This window comes from Arachis hypogaea, chromosome 8 (genome assembly GCF_003086295.3).
Source record: "Arachis hypogaea cultivar Tifrunner chromosome 8, arahy.Tifrunner.gnm2.J5K5, whole genome shotgun sequence".
NCBI classification, from domain to species: Eukaryota; Viridiplantae; Streptophyta; class Magnoliopsida; order Fabales; family Fabaceae; genus Arachis; species Arachis hypogaea.
The window spans coordinates 49,198,863-49,217,490 of NC_092043.1; the positions used below are offsets into that span (position 1 = coordinate 49,198,863).

The window sequence follows — 18,628 nt, forward strand, 5'->3', positions numbered from 1 at the left end:
CAAAGTACATCATCCTTATAATTAACGACTTCATCATTCATACACTTATTTTGCATTAAAATAATCTTGCAAGTAGTTTCACCCGTCAATTTACCGACGATTGCGACTACGTCTCTTCTCACCAAGCTTGCGTTCAGGTCCAAATACCTTCTCCTCTCCAGTCGTTGCTCTCGATCCAAACATTTTGGACCCTTACGAGCAACCAAACAATATTCATGTTCTTTATCAACTTTACAACATAGCACCAAGCTTTGGTTTACTTTATTTAATTAGAGTTAGGAGTTTTGTAAAAAAAATATTTCTATTCTTCTAAATAGCACCCTATGAATAAAAATGTTTGGAGAAATGGAATCTAGTTATCTTTTTAATGCTTTTCATTTTAAATATTTTGGTCAAAGATGGAGAACCATACAATAAAATTGTTGTTATTATTATTATTACAGGGACTGTACAAGTGTTCAAAACTTTACAAATTAGACAAATTCATTGTCGCATGTCTAATGAGATAAGCATAAGCATGTTAATATTAAAATCAAACAATTATAATTATTATAATTATAAAAATTTCAAAATGCATCTAACGTAGGACACATGTACACGTATGCTGTATATTTTACTTAGCAGAAAATCCATCATTGATCTCCGAATGATCTTAGCCGTCCATTTTGTACCACATGTTAATAACTTAATGAAGTCCACCTAGTACATTGGATCAAATTCAAGTTGCACAAGACTTGTGCAATAAAATAATTAACCATTTCTCTTTTTTTTTTGTGACTATATATTAACCCTTTCTTTTGTTAATTGTTTCCTTGTTTCTAAAGGGTTATTAATAAAAGATTTAATGAAAAATATTTGGGACATTATTTTTAGGGAATAAAAAATAAAAAGTTAACAATTTGATTCATTTTCAGATTTAAAATAATTGTCATCGAGTCTTATCATATTTATATATATTGAGACTATTTGCAATATAAATATTCTTTATCAATTATCACTTCATATATAATTTTTTGAGTCTTTTTCTATCTTTTATTCTTGTCCAACTTCTCTCAAATGTCTAAACTTTTCAAAAGAATTACTCTAACTTTTTTTTCTCATATATCTTCGTTATATATATATATATTTGCTTTTCAGTTTAGTTCTTACACTATTTTTATTTTTATAATTAGATCTTCTCTAATACAAAAAATATTATAGTTAACTAAATATTTATCTATAAATTAAAGATATCTAGTTATAATTAAAAATCTAATTAGATCTTTGATCATATATTTTTTGAAAAAATATTCTATTCATTTAAATATTTTTTATATGAAAATGACCTAATTACAAAATAAAAATAGTATAAGAACCCAATTGATAAAAAAATATAAAATTCTAATTAAAAATTTTATAAAACTATAGACACTTAAACTTTTTTAATATACCAAAAGTTAAAGCAGCAGTTATTTTGAAACCGCAGCAAATCCTATAACATTCCTTGAAAACAAGGTTATGCTCATAGTGGAATTCCTACGTGGCGTTTCTCATATTGCTCTGGGTTTGTGCGCCACAGTTCAGTGATATTTTAAATTTTGAATTCAAAATAAATTTGGAGAAAAAATTCATTCCCATTATTTAGGTTCTCTCTCTATTAGCTGTATCCCCTTTTCTCTCTTCATACTCTTCTTTGATCTTTTTTCTTCTTCTTCAATACCTCCTCTTTTTTCACTTCATCTTTTCCGTTCACTTCAATTCCTCTTCTTATTCTTCTTATGGTTCTAATCTAAGTTGGAAGTGGATATTATAGAGTTTGTGATAGAGCGGATGTGGAGGATTTTACGCTGTTCGTGATGGCTCCAAGCTTCAGGAGATTTGTCGTTGTTGAGGCAACCCAATCTGGGGTGGTTGATTTATGGCCGTGGTTGCGGTGGTTGCTATTTTGGTGGTGGATGATGGTATGGTTTTGGTGGTGGTCGCAGCCACTGCAAGGGATGTCGTCTTCGTCGCGCTGATGCTGTGGTGATGGATACAGAGGATAAAGCAGCGGGAGAATCCAGGTCGGTAAATGAAGTCCTCTATGGATACAGTAATCTTGATTTATGAAAATTGAAATCTGAATCCCTGCACATTCATTTTTTCTTTTATGAAAATATCAACATGGCCCTCCTGTTAATTTTTTATAGATATTGGGTAAATTACGTTGCTTTCTAATATTTGATGAGAAATTTGACTATGATTTTTTTTTTCTCCTATATAATTAGTTATTAAAACATTGAGCTTTGCTGCATTGACTACGTTTTGTGTTCTGCATTTGTTGGAATCTTTTTTCAATTTTGTTATTGTTTTAGCCGTTATTGAGGTTTCTTTCGAGGTCAGTAACTGTTTGTGGATTGCGTTGATGGTGAATTGGGATGTCTTTGATGATGGGTTGAGTTACAACGGTGCTCTATTTTTTTTGTTGCAGGCACAATAATAACTATTCAATTTGCTTTCTTCGACATTTTGAATTGAATGAAACAGTTCAAATTGGGTGCCAAAGAGGTTAGTTTCTTTTTCTTTTCTTTTGTTTCTTCTGTTTGATTTAATCCTTTTAATGAACCTTGGCAATGTGTTTTGTGTCTGTGTTGCTGCTCCTCTGTTTTCTTTTCTGGATCATAATCAATTCCAGATCTTATTTTTGTAGTGTTTTTCATTGGAATTTGACAATTTTTGCCTTTTCTTTTTTGTGATTTTTTCATTCTGCTTAACACATTGTCCTTGCATTTTCATTTATGTGAGCTATTTATGTATGTATAATCAAAATTCATGTTTAGTTGTTGTGCCATCGTTTCAAAAGAATGATATAAACTTACCTAGAAACCCTTATTTTAGTTTATCACTGTAGTGTGGTTTAAGAGGTATGATTTTTCCTTCTTTTTCTTTTTGACTGTAAAACTGTGATAAACTTAAGTTTGGTGTATTTTGGTCATATAAGTTTTCAATTGCACAGTTCTGTATGCAATGTATCAATGAACATAGCCAAAATTTCCTTTTTCTTACAAGTGATATTTTGCAGGATAATTCTTAGTCACAAACCAAAAATGGAAAATGTTGTTGAACCTCCTAGCAGTCCGCGACACAGAAATATATGTTGTATTAATCTACTGTATTTAGAATATCTGTTGATGGATCATGAACAATACACTTAGAAGTGTTTCTACTTTTCTTCTAACTAAACATGAATTAAGTTTTAAAATTAAACGGTTTTTTTTTCATGTATTGGTAATTTTTAATCCCCTGCGTTGAATTAGAGAAAGTTGTTTAAAGCGGTCTTAATTTAAACAATCTGAATAATTTGAAAATTATGATGAGTAAATGAAATGCTGTGATGCTGTAGGTATCAGCAGGTGGAATCCATTTGAAGCATGTAGGCCTAAAATTGATGAAGCAGTGGTTGCAGAGGTTGCTATTTTGGTGGTGGATGATGGTATGATTTTGGTGGTGGTCGCAATCACTGCAAGGGATGTCGTCTTCGTTGCTGATGCTGTGGTGATGGATACAGAGGACAAAGCGGCGGGAGAATCCAGGTCGGTAAATGAAGTTCTCTATGGCCGAGATATGGGATTCCAACACTCTACCATTGAAAGGAAGATCTTGAAACTGATATTAAAAAGGTATTTTATTATTTATGTAAATTTTTAATTTTTTTTCTTTTTTTTTGGGTCAATTATTGCAAAAGATTGAATGTTTCACCTTTCACTCGTTTAAACTATAAAGCATTCTGAGATTGTTACACCTTGCACCCTCCAAGAGATAAATTCAAATTCTCAAAAAATCACAGTAGAATAATTGAACCATCAAAGTAATAAATTGATATTCTTTTATTTTCAATTACATTTGATGTGTATAATGATGATCATTTATCCTTTACAGAACCTGACACCTACACGTTTGCATAGGAAGTTATGATTGCATTTCACCACTTCTAACCAATAATTGTTTGTTGCTTAAGTTTATTATTATATTACTGACATTTTTATACTTTATTTCTTTGACTTTTTTCCCTGGCCAAACTTACAAATTACCCCATTTGGTTAATATTACACACAAGTTATTATAAAGCTGAACCCAAATAGATATATCCAAATAATTAATCATTTCATGGTTTGTGAAATGAGTTATCTACAATGAATAGTTGTATGTATATATATAATCCTTGAAATCTATCCTATAACATATATTGAAAAGAAGGTTATTCTCATAGTGGAATTCCTACTATCATCTATCAGGTTTATTCTCAATTTCTATTATACATATTCATCTACCAAAATTTCAATGTCTTTAATCATCATCACATTTTATATTACATTCCTATATCAAACTAATTTCATTACACCACATTTTTTATGACTATCTATCCACCAAAATTTCATTGCCTTTAATCATCATAACATTTATATTACACTCCAACATCAAACCAATTTCATTACACCACACTTTTTATGATCGTATCTGATATTTTATTCCCTTTCTCAGCTTGCTTTACAATTTACATGTACACACACGCCTAAAATTTTAAAACTTGAATACAAAATTAAAATTAAAAAAAAGGAATTCTCTCCATTTTTTGTTTTCATTTTTATCTCTTCCTCCTCTTTTTTGGTTCTTAATTTCTACTTCTTCATCTTCAATTTCTTTTCTTTTTTCTCCGTTCACTAATTCTGTTTTTGTATATCTTCTTCTTTTTCAGTAGTTCTTATTCGTCTTCTTCTTATAATTTTTATTGTTCCTAATTTAAGTCGGAAATAGAGATTATAGAGTTAGTGTATGCATCAAGATAGAGAATGTCATTGTACCTGATGACTCCAACTTTTAGAGGAGTCATCGCAATGGAGGCAACCCTATCGCTGGTGGTAGGGTTGCGGCGATGGATGAGATGGCGACTGCTATGGTGGTGGACCATGCTATGGCGGTGGTGGTCGCAGTAGGTGCGGTGGAGTTCGTGGTGATTTTCAATGCTGTAGTGATGGATGCGAACGAAGGAGGAAGCGACGAAAAAGAGCAGATCGCTGAAAAGTATTGAGTCGCCGCCACAAAGAGAACATGCAATGAGATTATGAAAGCAGAGAGCACAACAACGATATATAGTGTGTTTGGCAAACCCGTACAAAGAGAAAAAGCTCGTTTTTGTTGGGTTAATTTTTTGTTTAATAAACGTAGAAGTGATTTTGTATTCAAAATCACATTTACAAGAAGTAACAATTTCTTGCTTATGCCTTTTACTAACGGGTTTTTAGCCATTTACACTAAACATTTATTTTTCCTTTACCAATTTTATTTTTTAGACATATTATTGTATTATTTATAAAATTCTTATTATTTCTGTTTATATAAGCTCTCTTTTTCTATTATTTATTATTTTTATCTTTTATTAAATTTTTATTTGACATTATATACCTTTATAATTGTAATTTTTGTATATTATATTTATTATTATCTTTTTATAATATGATTTATTGATTCCATTAGGTAAAATAAATTAAACAAAAAATTAACCATAAATAATCATAATAGTAAAAATTATGGGATATTAAAAAAGAGTACTAAAAGAACTAAAAATATATTATATAAAACACATCATCAAGAACTTTTAGATTTGTTTCATCACAACTAAGGTAAATATTTAATTTTATTATTTTTAGTATTTTTTATAATTATAATTCTGGTATATAATTATTTTTATAATTATAATTATAACTCCGCCTATGTTACACTTGCGGTACATAGCCGGTCCCAAGCCCGGATAAAGGAGGAGGGTTGTGTTAGGTCTTCGGCAACCAACATAAAAATATAGCCGAACCCCCATGACATGAATCAAAGACATTATTGTGCTAAAGCTAGGTCGTTGCCCGGAAGCAACGCGCCGTATGGCTCGAGTACGGTGTCGAAGCAAGAGCCGCTGCATCGGTGCCCGGATGTAGTGTTAAATGAGAAAGGGTTCTCGCGTTTTCGTGAACGGACGAAGGTAAATAAGCTAGTTCACAAAGGAAAAGATAAAGGTCGAAGCGACAGAAGGTTGAGATTTGGGACATGGAACATAGGCACTCTAACAGGAAAGTCCATGGAGGTGGTGGACACCATGACAAGGAGGAAGATTAACATTATGTGCCTACAAGAAACGAAATGGGTTGGTGCAAAGGCTAGGGAGTTGGATACTTCTGGTTTCAAACTTTGGTATACAGGAAAGGTGAAGAATAGGAATGGGGTTGGAATAATTGTGGATAAGCAGTGGAAGAAGGACGTAGTGGATGTCAAGAGGGTGGGAGATCGGATCATCTCTATCAAACTTGTGGTGGAGGGAGGTGCTTTCCATGTGATTAGCGCCTATGCACCGCAAGTGGGTTCGGACGAACAACACAAGATAAGGTTTTGGGAGGATCTAGAGAGTTTGGTTCAAGGCATACCTTTGGGAGATAAGATTTTCTTAGGAGGAGATTTAAATGGCCATGTTGGGAGAGAAGTGACTGGATATGGGAGTATTCACGGAGGCCATGGTTTCAGGGTGATCAATGCCGAGGGTAAAACTATTTTGGACTTTTCCTCAACTTTTGATCTTCTCATCGCAAATACATGTTTTAAAAAGAGAGACGAACATCTTATAACCTATAAGAGTGGCATGACAAGCTCTCAAATCGACTTCTTCTTGTTGAGGAGAGTCGACCGGAAATTTTGCATTAACTGTAAAATTATCCCGGGAGAGAGTTTGACAACACAACATAGGGTGCTCGTCATGGATTTTCACGTTGAGCAAAAGTTGAGGAAAAGACATCATACGAAGAACCCAAGGACGAGGTGGTGGCGGATGAAAGGTGAGGAACAAAGAAGCTTCCTAAGACGGGTAGGAGAAGAGGCAAAGTGGGATGGGAATGGAAGCGCGGAAGAGATGTGGAGGGAGATGGCAGAAGTTATTAGAAGAACAGCAAAAGAAAGTTTTGGTGAATCTAAAGGAATAGGACCAAGAGACAAGGAGTCCTGGTGGTGGAATGCGAGTATACAAGAAAAGATAAAGATAAAAAGAGGATGCTTTAAAGAGTGGTCTTTATGCCGCAATGCAGATAACTGGGAAAAATATAAGGCGGCTAAGAAAGAGACAAAAGTGGCTGTAAGTGAAGCAAGGACAAGAGCATATGAGGGTCTCTACCAGTCTTTGGGCACGAAAGAAGGAGAAAAATGTATATATAGAATCGCAAAGAGTCGAGAAAGAAGAACGAGAGATTTGGATCAGGTTAAGTGCATAAAGGATAAGGATGGAGAGGTGTTGGCTCAAGAGGAGAAGATTAATGAAAGGTGGAAGAGCTACTTCTACGAGTTATTTAATGAGGGACAGAAGACTCTTCCGAGCCTTGGTCGATTATGCACAAGGGAAGAAGATCAAAACTTTGACTACTATCGAAGGATTCGAGACTTCGAGGTAAAAGAGGCTCTAAAGCAGATGAAAAATGGCAGGGCAGTAGGACTTGATAATATCCCGATTGAGGTTTGGAAGGGTCTTGGAGGAAAATGCATCAATTGGTTAACCAAGCTTTTTAATGAGATTTTAAGGTCAAAGAAGATGCCTGATGAGTGGAGAAAGAGCACCTTGGTACCTATCTACAAGAATAAGGGGGATATACAAAGTTGCGGAAACTATAGAGGGATTAAGCTTATGAGTCATACTATGAAGTTATGAGAAAGGGTGATAGAATGGAGGTTGAGAAAAGAGACACAAGTAACAGAGAACCAATTTGGATTTATGCCAGGCAGATCTACCACTGAAGCGATATACCTATTAAGAAGGATGATGGAGAGGTATCGTAGTAATAAAAGGGATCTGCACATGGTGTTTATTGATTTGGAAAAAGCGTATGATAGGGTACCAAGGAAGGTCTTATGGAAGGTCTTATGGAAGGTTTTAGAAAAGAGGAGAGTAAGGATCGCATATATTCGGGCAATCAAAGACATGTATGATGGGGCCACAACTAGTGTGAAGACTCAAGGTGGTGTGACAGAGGAATTTCCTATTGGTATAGGATTACACCAGGGATCATCCTTAAGTCCATACCTTTTCACATTAGTCTTGGAAGTACTCACAGAGCACATCCAAGAGCCTGTGCCATGGTGCATGCTTTTTGCCGATGATATCGTCCTTATGGGAGAGTCAAGGGAAGGCCTAAATAAGAAGTTGGAGTTATGGAGAGAAGCTCTAGAAGTGTATGGTCTGCGCATAAGCCGTAACAAGACGGAATATATGGAATGTAAATTCAGTCTGAGAAGGGAAAACTCCAATATAGAGGTGAAGATTGGAGAAAACATCCTACGAAAAGTTAAAAGTTTTAAGTATCTTGGGTGCATTATACAGGATAATGGAGAGATTGAACAGGATGTAAATCATAGGATCCAAGCAGGTTGGTCAAAATGGCGGAGTGCATCTGGTTTTATATGCGACAAAAAAGTGCCTTTAAAACTTAAAGGTAAATTCTATCGCACTGCTATAAGACCGGCTATGCTGTATGGTACGGAGTGTTGGGCGACTAAAGGGGAGCACGAACATAAGCTGAGTGTGGCAGAGATGAAGATGTTGAGATAGATGAGTGGTCATACGTGATTGGATAAAATAAGGAATGAAGATATAAGGGAGAGAGTTGGAGTATCACCCATTGTGGAAAAGATGGTTGAATCGCGTCTCAGGTGGTTTGGACATGTGGGAAGAAGACCGATAGAACATCCAGTCAGGAGGGTGGATGAGATGGAAGATGGACAAAGAGCGAAAGGCAGAGGAAGACCTAAGAAGACCATCCGTGAGGTGGTCAAACGAGATCTACATGTAAACGGTCTCTCTGTAGACATGATACATGACAGAGCACAATGGCGTCGTTTGATTCATGTAGCCGACCCCACTTAGTGGGACAAGGCTTTGTTGTTGTTGTTGTATAATTCTGGTATATATAATTTTTTATTATATTTTTTTATAATATAGATTATGATCCCATTAAGAAAAGACAAATTAAATAAAAAATTAATCATAAGTATTAATAAAATCATAAACGTTGAATTCTAAAATAATATTAAAAATAAGATTATTGAGAGTATTAGAACAAAAATATGATGTAAAAAAAATACTAAATTAACATTTTTACGTTAATATTTAAAATTTAAGAAAAAATGTAACATATTTGATTAGATACTCTTATATATGATTTATATTTCTTATTTTTAATATAAAATATATTTTGCTAATTTTTTATGTGTTATTTTTATTTTAATAAATAAATATAAATTTTATTATAAAATTAATTAATAAGATTATTTAAATATCTAAATTAAAATGATAGGATAATATAAAAAATTTATTTAAATTGATGTCTATTTTAGTAATTTTGCATCTAAAAGTAATTTTAAATAGTGTAATCCAAACAATATTTATTTTACTATTTTCTTAGTGTGTGACTTTTTTGTTTAGTAAAGAATCTTACTGATTGTTTGAATGTTACTTTTTTTAGTTTCATTAATAATATCATTTATCTTCAAATAATATAACTTTTGAAAGTTTGTTATCTAAATATGGTGATAATTATATTGCACTGTATTGTAGTTTTTTATTAATAAAATTTCGACATTTTTTGTAAATTTGTTAGTAAATGACATAACAAATATTTTTTGTTATATTAAGGTAATAATTTGTTTATTAAAATTTTAATTTTATTATTAAATTTTTTACAAGACTTTAATATTAAATTGTTTTATTCACAACTTTATTATACAATTATATTATAATGCATTTATTATAATTATATTTTTAATTTTTTTTATAAATTCTTGCATTTTTTAAAAAAATAAAATATGTGATATAATTTAACATAAAAAATTTATATTAAAAATTTATATTAAGTAATTAATTTAACTGTATCTTAATATTAATTTTTTTTTTATACTTATCATACCCGTGCATCGCACGGGGCACTTCACTAGTATATTTGAAGACAGATAAGCCTTAAACAATATTGGTTGTCAAGTTGAAGACAAATTGAAACTTTTGTTTTGTTTAAGGATACAACTACTTTGTTCTATGCCTTTTCTCTTTCATTTAAGCATTAAGAACCTTTTTTTCTCTTTTGGTCTTTTGCAACCAGTATCTAGTTCAAGAAACTGGTTGTAAATTGTAATAAGTAATAACCATTGTTGATTATATAGTGTGTCAATTGCGGCAGTTAGTTATTATTGCTGTGGTTGAAGAACTTCACAATAGGGTTATCTTGTGTGAGCAAATATTTTAGCTGGAATAAGATTTTGGATACAATAATGGGATGCATACCCTCAAAGGTAGCAGAAAATAAGTCTCTGGATACACAAACAGTGCAAAATATGACCAAACTACCCTCAAAAGGATCACAACATAGACCTCACCATGAAGATTTTTCTTTTCTTGCTTCTGAAACACCCTGTGAGTAGATACATACATACATAGCTTCCTTTCATCATGAACAACATAATTATCTGGTCAAAATTTGATTTTTGAACTCATTTGTTATGTGGGGCAGTTAGTGTAAGTGAGGTGGAATCATTGTATGAGTTGTTCAAGAAATTAAGTGCTTCAATTGTAAAAGATGGATTCATTTCAAAGGTATCTGGTTTCTAAGTCAAATTTTTTTTCAACTTCTTATGTTTATTTCTTAGTGTACTTAATAACACTATATTTTTTTCTTTATTTTTCTAATACATGAATTTTTCAGGAGGAGCTTCACTTTGCTCTTTTTAGGAACAGTAATAAGAGAAATCTCTTTGTGGATAGGGTGAGTGAATTGAATGAATCATTTTCATTCAGAATGTTTAAAATTTACATAAGAAATCAAGAATAATGAGTAAACAGATTTCTGATAGTGTTATCTATAAATTGTATTGTAATGACCATATATGAACTTAAGAAAATTTGATTGATTCTGTTGCAGATATTTGATCTTTTCGATGTCAATCGCAACGAACACATTGATTTCGGAGAATTTATCCGATCCTTGAGTGTTTTTCATCCAAGAACTCCTGAAGCAATCAAAATAAGATGTAAGAACTAAGAAATTTGAGTTTAGCAGAACAATAGAGTAATATCATTTGCATATTCATGCTTAGGACTTAGCTTATTTTCTTCTTTTTTTGCAGATGCATTTAAACTCTATGATTTGCGTCACACCGGTTACATCGAGCGTGAAGAGGTAAATTAAATTAGTAATCACAAAATTGTTTGAACATAGTTTGGGAATCTGTATAATCAACATAAGAAAATATTGAACTTGTGACATAATGGTTGTGTATGATTATGAACTTGAAGTATTCTTAAAATGAAGTGGCTGCAATCATTTAACTTTGGAAAACTTGTGAAAATTTTTTAGTTGAAGGAAATGGTGTTGGCGATTTTGGTTGAATCTGATCTGACTCTCTCTGATGAAGTAGTCGAAACAATCGTGGACAAGGTTTGTTTCTTGCCAGTGAAGTTATTAAATTCTCGAGTTAACTCGTAGGATCATAAGAGTTTACAAGTTTATTTGAGTTTAATTTTTATGATTTAAGTTTACCTAAACAATTCTTGAGTTTGATCACCTAAATCATATCTTAATTATTTTTCTATTATAAGGATTGATTTTCTTGGAGGTGTTGACAGACATTTGTAGAAGCAGATTCAAAAGAGGATGGAAGAATTGATCTGGAAGAATGGAAGGAATATGTGGAAAAGAATCCATCATTACTCAAGAACATGACTCTTCCTTATCTAATGTATGTTTCAAATACTATAATACAACAAAAATGCTAATCGTACAACAAAATCAACTACTAAAATTAGTCACCAATGTATTTTTGTGTATAAATACATGTGTAGTTTAATTTATTTTCAATGTATATTTATATTCCAACACATATTTTATACTGGTGGCTGATTTTGAGAATTGATTTTAGTGTACATATAACATGGTCAATAATACAAACCATATTGGGTAAGGGAAAAAGAATTAGAATAGGAAAGAATTAATCAACGAGAAAATGAGGAAGAATCAAGAGGGAGCGATAATTCTTTGAAAAAATTGAAGAAAAGGAAATATATCCATTACTAATTCAATCATTTTGAGAATGGATCCTCTCAAATTTTTTGTTTCACTTGAGAGGGTAAAGTTTTTTACCATATATCTTGTGGGTGAGACAAAAAAAAAATATAAAAGAGAAAACATTAAAGAATTAGAGATCACACTTTGCTCTCTTAGTTAAAAAAAAATTAAAAGGATCTATTCTCCTACGCTTTTCATTACATTTTTACTCTATCTATTTATAGTAAATCAATTACTACTAAAACTATCTTAATTGAACACTGACCCTATTTTTACTTATTATATATTGCCTCATGACATTCTTCTTTTTTTACCTTCTTCTTCTTTGAATTGTGCTCAATTAAGTGGTTTTAGAATTTGACTATTTTTCGTATAGTTTAATTTTGATACATTTTCAAATTTAAAAAAATTTATCTTGGACTTATGTAGTTATGTATAGAGATGACTCTTCAAATATTGATTTAAAAACAAAGCTATTTTTGCTAAGATAATATTAGATATTTTAATTATATTATTTGTATATCAAAAATCACTTATTAATTAGTCACCATATATAGAAATATGCATTTGACATATCATAATTTTTTTTATTATACTACTGCAAATAAATTTGATTACTGATCTATTATAGATTTAATTATTTTACTATAATAATTTGATTATTTTGATTATTAATTATTCAATTAAAAAAATTTATGAATTAATATCTATAAATACAAACAAATATATAATGATTTATTTTAGTTACATGAAAATTTTTTAAGATATATACATAATGTTTTTCTAAAGCACTATTTTTATGCCAATTTCAGGGATGTAACTCTAGCATTTCCCAATTTCGTGCTGGATGCAGAAAAGGAAGAATCACACTAAAAGCTTCGAATGCATAGTATTGAACGAAAAAAAAATGTTATAATGAAGATCATGCTAAATTGAATTGGGTCGTATCTAAGAAATAACAAGAAAAATTTTCTCTCTCTCAACTTGAAAATTCATAATAAATTGCATTGACTTATCCAAAATATTTTACTTCAATCTAGAGTTTGGCTATTCAGTTATTCGCCCTCTATTTTCGGCAGCATAAACTCGAAAGAGGTATGCACTCTACATGCTTATGATAAAAACTATATAAATTGAAATTTAGAATAAAATTTGACAAAATTAATAAGAAACAGTACGTGTAATGGATAAATAGAATACAAATAAATGAAACTCGATTAAGTTGGAATTGATTCATTTCAAGTCAACATTGAATAGTCAATAGATTTAGTTTATTTTAGATTAGATTAAATTAAAATAATCCTCATCTATAATAGAAGTGATTATGTGAATCAGGTAAATTCATCGTACACATTTGGTGTTTATTATCAAATTAAAACAACTTGGTTTTACAAGGATGCCAACATATTACTTATTCAAATGGCACACTAGCACATTAGAAGAACTAATTTTGCTAGAAAAAAAACCAATAAAAAGTTTATATATCTAAAGATTAAAATGTATTTCCACTTTCAGGTTATGAAATTTTATTTTTCCACAACCCTTAATCGCTTAATTATAATTAATTTTATGTTTCTGAATTATATAAAATATATATACAACTAAGCAATGAATTACTGCATATATAAAATAACAGTTGAATCTCTAACATTTACTAAAATAAATGAGAGAGCTAATTGTTCAGCAAACTTAAGTTGGTTCACTTGTTAACACCTAAAAAAAAAAGTATGGGCTATAAGCCCAACATGGTATGTTGAAAAATGGTTATTGGGCCTAAAGCCGAAGAAAAAGCCCATGATATCCCTAAACCCTAAACAGTTTCCTGAAGCAGTATCTTCTTCCCTACAAAAACCTCCATTTCCATCACCAAAACCCTACACCTCTTTCCTCCACTTCATTCACCTCACTCTGCCTACACTCCATAAAACCCTAATCCCAACTACCATGACGGAGCTCGACCATTCTCTCTCCGAGAAGAAAAAGAAGAAGAACAAGAAGCACACCGATGACGACACCACCACCACCACAGACACCACCGTCGCCACCGCCGCTGACTTCATGATCAAGCCGCAGAGTTTCACCCCAACCCTCGACACATCACAATGGCCAATCCTCCTCAAGAACTACGACCGCCTCAACGTCCGTACAGGTCACTACACTCCGATCCCATCCGGTTACTCTCCGTTGAAGCGCCCCCTCCCCGATTACCTCAAATACGGCGTTCTCAACCTCGATAAGCCCGCCAATCCTTCCTCCCACGAGGTCGTCGCTTGGATCAAGCGCATCCTTCGTGTCGAAAAAACCGGCCACAGCGGAACCCTAGACCCTAAGGTCACCGGAAATTTGATCGTCTGCATCGACCGCGCAACGCGGTTGGTGAAATCGCAGCAGGGCGCAGGTAAGGATTATGTGTGCGTCGCCCGACTCCACTCCGCCGTCCCTGGTGACTCGACTCGAGTTGCCAGGGCTCTGGAGACTCTGACGGGCGCTGTGTTCCAGCGCCCGCCGCTTATCTCCGCCGTTAAGAGGCAGCTTAGGATTAGAACTATTTATGAGAGTAAGTTGCTTGAGTATGATCCTGATAGGCATTTGGTTGTGTTTTGGATTTCTTGTGAGGCTGGGACTTATGTTAGGACAATGTGTGTTCATTTGGGTTTGATTCTTGGTGTTGGTGGCCATATGCAAGAGCTTAGGAGGGTTAGGTCTGGGATCATGGGGGAGAAGGATAACATGGTTACTATGCATGATGTCATGGATGCTCAGTGGGTTTATGATAATTATAGAGATGAGAGTTATTTGAGGAGGGTTGTTATGCCGCTCGAAGTGCTGCTGACTAGTTATAAGAGGCTTGTTGTTAAGGATTCGGCTGTTAATGCGATTTGTTATGGTGCCAAGCTGATGATTCCTGGATTGTTGAGGTTTGAGAATTATGTTGAGGTTGGGGAGGAGGTTGTGTTGATGACGACTAAGGGAGAGGCTATTGCGTTGGGGATTGCAGAGATGACAACTGCGGTGATGGCAACTTGTGATCATGGTGTGGTTGCGAAGATTAAGAGAGTGGTTATGGATCGGGATACCTACCCGAGGAAATGGGGGTTGGGCCCGAGGGCTTCGATGAAGAAGAAATTGATTGCAGAGGGGAAGCTTGATAAGCATGGGAAGCCGAATGAGAAGACACCGCAAGAGTGGATGAGGAATGTGGTTTTGCCGACAGGTGGGGACAGCATAATTGCCGGAATGGCTGCTTCGGTTGAGGCAGATGGAGAGGGGAAAAAGAGGAAAGCTGCGGAGGCCGATGGTAGCCCTGCGGCTGTTACTGCTAAGAAGGCTAAAGTTGAGGAAGTTGAGAAGGTTGAAGTGGAAGAGAAGGTGAAGGTTAAGAAGGTGAAGGAGGATGTTGTGGATATTGAGGTCGAGAAGAAGGAGAAGAAGAAAAAGAAGAAGAAGGATAAGGAGAATGAAGTGGCATCTTCAGATGAGGAGAAAACTGACAAAGAGAAGAAAAAGAAACACAAAGAAAAGGAAGAAGCTACTTCACCGGAGAAAGATAAATCTGAGAAGAAGAAAAAGAAGAAGGACAAGCATACTGAGGAAAATGGAAAGGATGGTAGTGATGCTGACAGAAGTGAGAAGAAGAAGCATAAAAAGAAGAAAAATAAAGATGCAGATGAAGAATAGGCAGCAGATATGTACTTAGGAAGTTTGGTTGGTTAATCACTTCTCTCTGTTGTCCATCTTCCAAAAAATTTTCCCAGTTTGCATTTAGGATATGCACTTTATCTTTAATACCTTGATGTTATTGGTAGTCTTTTTTGCCTTTCGTCAATAGTTATGTTTCAGAAAATTTGTGGTATGCTTATATGTACTCTGGTTAACTTTGTATTGTGTTTTTGAATGAGCATCCACTAATGGTTATATTGGCTGGCGAATATCTGTAGGAACTTCAAATTTAAATTGTTTTGATTTATCATGATTCATGATTGACCTATTTCAGGGCCCGAATTTTCCTGCACTGTTTTATTGATTGACATGAGATGTTCCTGTTTGATGTTCACTTCATTGTTGTGGCTCACATTATGTTTTGTGAACATGGTTGTAGATCCTTTTTCTGCCAAGAACTACTTTTCTCCAAGAATTAATTGTGTTCCTTTTGTTACCGTTTCGATATAATATACTTCTTCACATTCACAATAATCAGTAGCAGTGTGTTACATTGAATTTGTTTCCACTGCCATAAGTAATTCTCTATCATGTGGCCACAAATTACCTGATTGAGTTGTGTGCTGTAATTATTTACCTTGTTTTGATGGAAATCTGAAAGTATTTGCAAACACCTTATGAAAATCTTAAAAAGTATTCTTTTGGCCATCGTAGTACTATTATAGTATTGGAAATACTTCAAGTGCACTGGGAGCACCGGTGCACCAGTTATTTTAACCGTTGATTTCAATTAATATATATTATATATATTTTCTATAATTTAGATCAACGGTTAAAACAATTGGTGCACCGGTACTCCCGGTGCACTTGAAATGTTTCCTATAGTATTATCCCTTCCATTTGCTGACATGAGATCTTCCAGGTGTGTTCATTCCAACTGTGTCTGTCATGCCAATTTTTGGATTGACGCACTTGCGTTTCTCCTTTTTGGTTCAAGGTTTTGGACGAAGTCATTACCCATTGTTGAAAAAGAGTACAAAGTATAAACAGCTATGGTCTATGGGGTCTATGGATGACACTCGGAGATTTTAGATTTTCATTGGTTTTATTCTCAATGTGTATTTTGTAGGCTAATTTTTTTAGTTATGGATGTAAAAATGGTGATATATTTTAATATTGTAATTTTTGGTGTTTTTTAAAACGGTGAAAAGTATACAAATTGGAGGGTCTGATTTCTGTACTTCAATATTTTTAATTTTTTTTAACACAAATCGGACGGTTTGATTTCTACTTCTTAGTTAAACGATTTCACATTTGAGAATAACATTCCAACAATCCACATTTTAAAAAAACACCACTACCACTCCAATATTAAAAATAAAAAGTTCGTATTTTGTATTTTAATATGTATTTTATATGAGTTATTAATTTGGTAACTATTTTTTGTGTACATATAACATAATTAATAGAAAATATGTGTTTTTATTATAGAATGAAATGTAAAATTTTATAAAGGTTAATAACCAAAATAGTCTCAAAATTAAGGTGCATTAATTTAGATCTCAAAAAAATTACATTGGTCTTTAAAAAATACAACTATCAATAAGATTGATTAATATTAGATTGATTTGTTTGATTTTTATTAAAAAAATTAAAAAGTATGTATCAAAGCTAATATATAATTATAGTGAGAGTGACTACAAAAAGGCATCTCTTATCATATTCTAATTCAAAATGTAACTTTCAAAGCTGTGTTTTCCCTGTCCAAAAAAGAAATAGCTGTCTACTGTGTTATCCTTTCTAGAAATGGTACCCTATTAACTTTTTGTAATAAACTAAATTAGCTATTTTCTTACCAAAAAAATCTTGGACTTCTTGGGGCAAATAAAATTAAATGCTAATCTTGGTGTTCTTGGGTTGCAATGACAACTAGGGTAGTATCAAACACATTTTCTTTGTCACTTACACTTTCAAATCCATGGAAACTAAGGGTACTTCTCAGTGGTTCTTCTATTTTCTTCCTTTGGCATTTTCCAAATTATATCATGAAGAAATATAAATTATGAGTAAATATAAGAAAAAATATAAGACTAATATAAATTATGAGTTTCATTTTATTGATTCATGTTTTTCTTTTTGTGTGAAAGAAAGGTACAATAGCATGGACACAAAGTATATGGTGAAGTAGTTTATATATTCAAATAACATTAATAGGAAAAAGTATTTATAAAATATGAGCAACTTTATAAATAAATTTGAAATCTTAAGAGACTTTTTAATGCATTTCTTCTTGCCGTGGAATTGTTTTTGTGTATTCTCCAATATCTATCTTATCCTCCAACTTTCTTTTGTTAATATTAAAAAATATTGTGCACACTACAAATCTACTTAATTAACTACAGGTTATTTAGGAATCAGTCATCTGATAGTTTCAGTTGACATTGAGAATTATGTGACAAAAAATTGGTCTAAAAATTGGCCGAACTGACAATTAATTAATAAACTAGTAAAATTGGTCGGATTTCTTTAGAATTATCAGTTCGGTAATATACTTTTAAAACGGTGTTATTTTTTATTTTTAAAAAGAATAAAATGACAAATAAATTCTTAAAGATTTATATTTTGTACAAATTAGTTATTAAAAAATATTAATAAAGTCTTCCAAAATAATAAATGTAAATAGTTTAAATTAAGGCTTTTTTAAAGACTTTATTAATAATGTTTTTAGAGTATATATCCAAATAGGTTCTTAAGAAATTTCGAATAAGATGTTTCCGTCTCCAAATAAATTAGAAATGGATCATCTCAATTTTTTTAACAGTTGAGGGAGTAAAGTGTGATATTTCACCAATAATTTTATAAGTGGGATCAAGAAA

The 18,628-nt window shown here is 32.6% G+C and overlaps 2 protein-coding genes across 5 annotated transcripts; both read left to right on the forward strand.

The window, feature by feature from the left end:
• The first annotated feature begins 1,503 nt into the window (after window positions 1-1,503).
• LOC112708056 (calcineurin B-like protein 7) lies at window positions 1,504-13,114 on the forward strand. 4 transcript variants are annotated; one of them, XR_011864981.1, is made up of 11 exons: window positions 1,504-2,042; window positions 2,450-2,526; window positions 3,362-3,638; window positions 10,278-10,444; window positions 10,542-10,624; window positions 10,734-10,793; window positions 10,950-11,058; window positions 11,155-11,207; window positions 11,385-11,465; window positions 11,627-11,766; window positions 12,905-12,940. XR_011864981.1 is itself a non-coding variant. In XM_025760176.2 (11 exons), the coding sequence occupies exons 1-11, from the start codon at window positions 2,008-2,010 to the stop codon at window positions 12,963-12,965; spliced, it is 1,116 nt and encodes a 371-aa protein (XP_025615961.1). In that variant the 5' UTR covers window positions 1,504-2,007; the 3' UTR covers window positions 12,966-13,114. The 4 variants fall into 4 exon arrangements, 3 of the variants coding, with proteins under 3 accessions (XP_025615961.1, XP_025615962.1, XP_029144505.1); XM_025760176.2 differs by having other exon boundaries at window positions 11,654-11,766; window positions 12,905-13,114; XM_025760177.3 differs by lacking the exon at window positions 12,905-12,940 and having other exon boundaries at window positions 11,627-11,878.
• A 775-nt stretch (window positions 13,115-13,889) lies between these two features.
• LOC112708057 (H/ACA ribonucleoprotein complex subunit 4) lies at window positions 13,890-16,021 on the forward strand. Its single transcript, XM_025760178.3, has one exon. The coding sequence runs from the start codon at window positions 14,037-14,039 to the stop codon at window positions 15,768-15,770; it is 1,734 nt and encodes a 577-aa protein (XP_025615963.1). The 5' UTR covers window positions 13,890-14,036; the 3' UTR covers window positions 15,771-16,021.
• The last annotated feature ends 2,607 nt before the right edge of the window (window positions 16,022-18,628 follow it).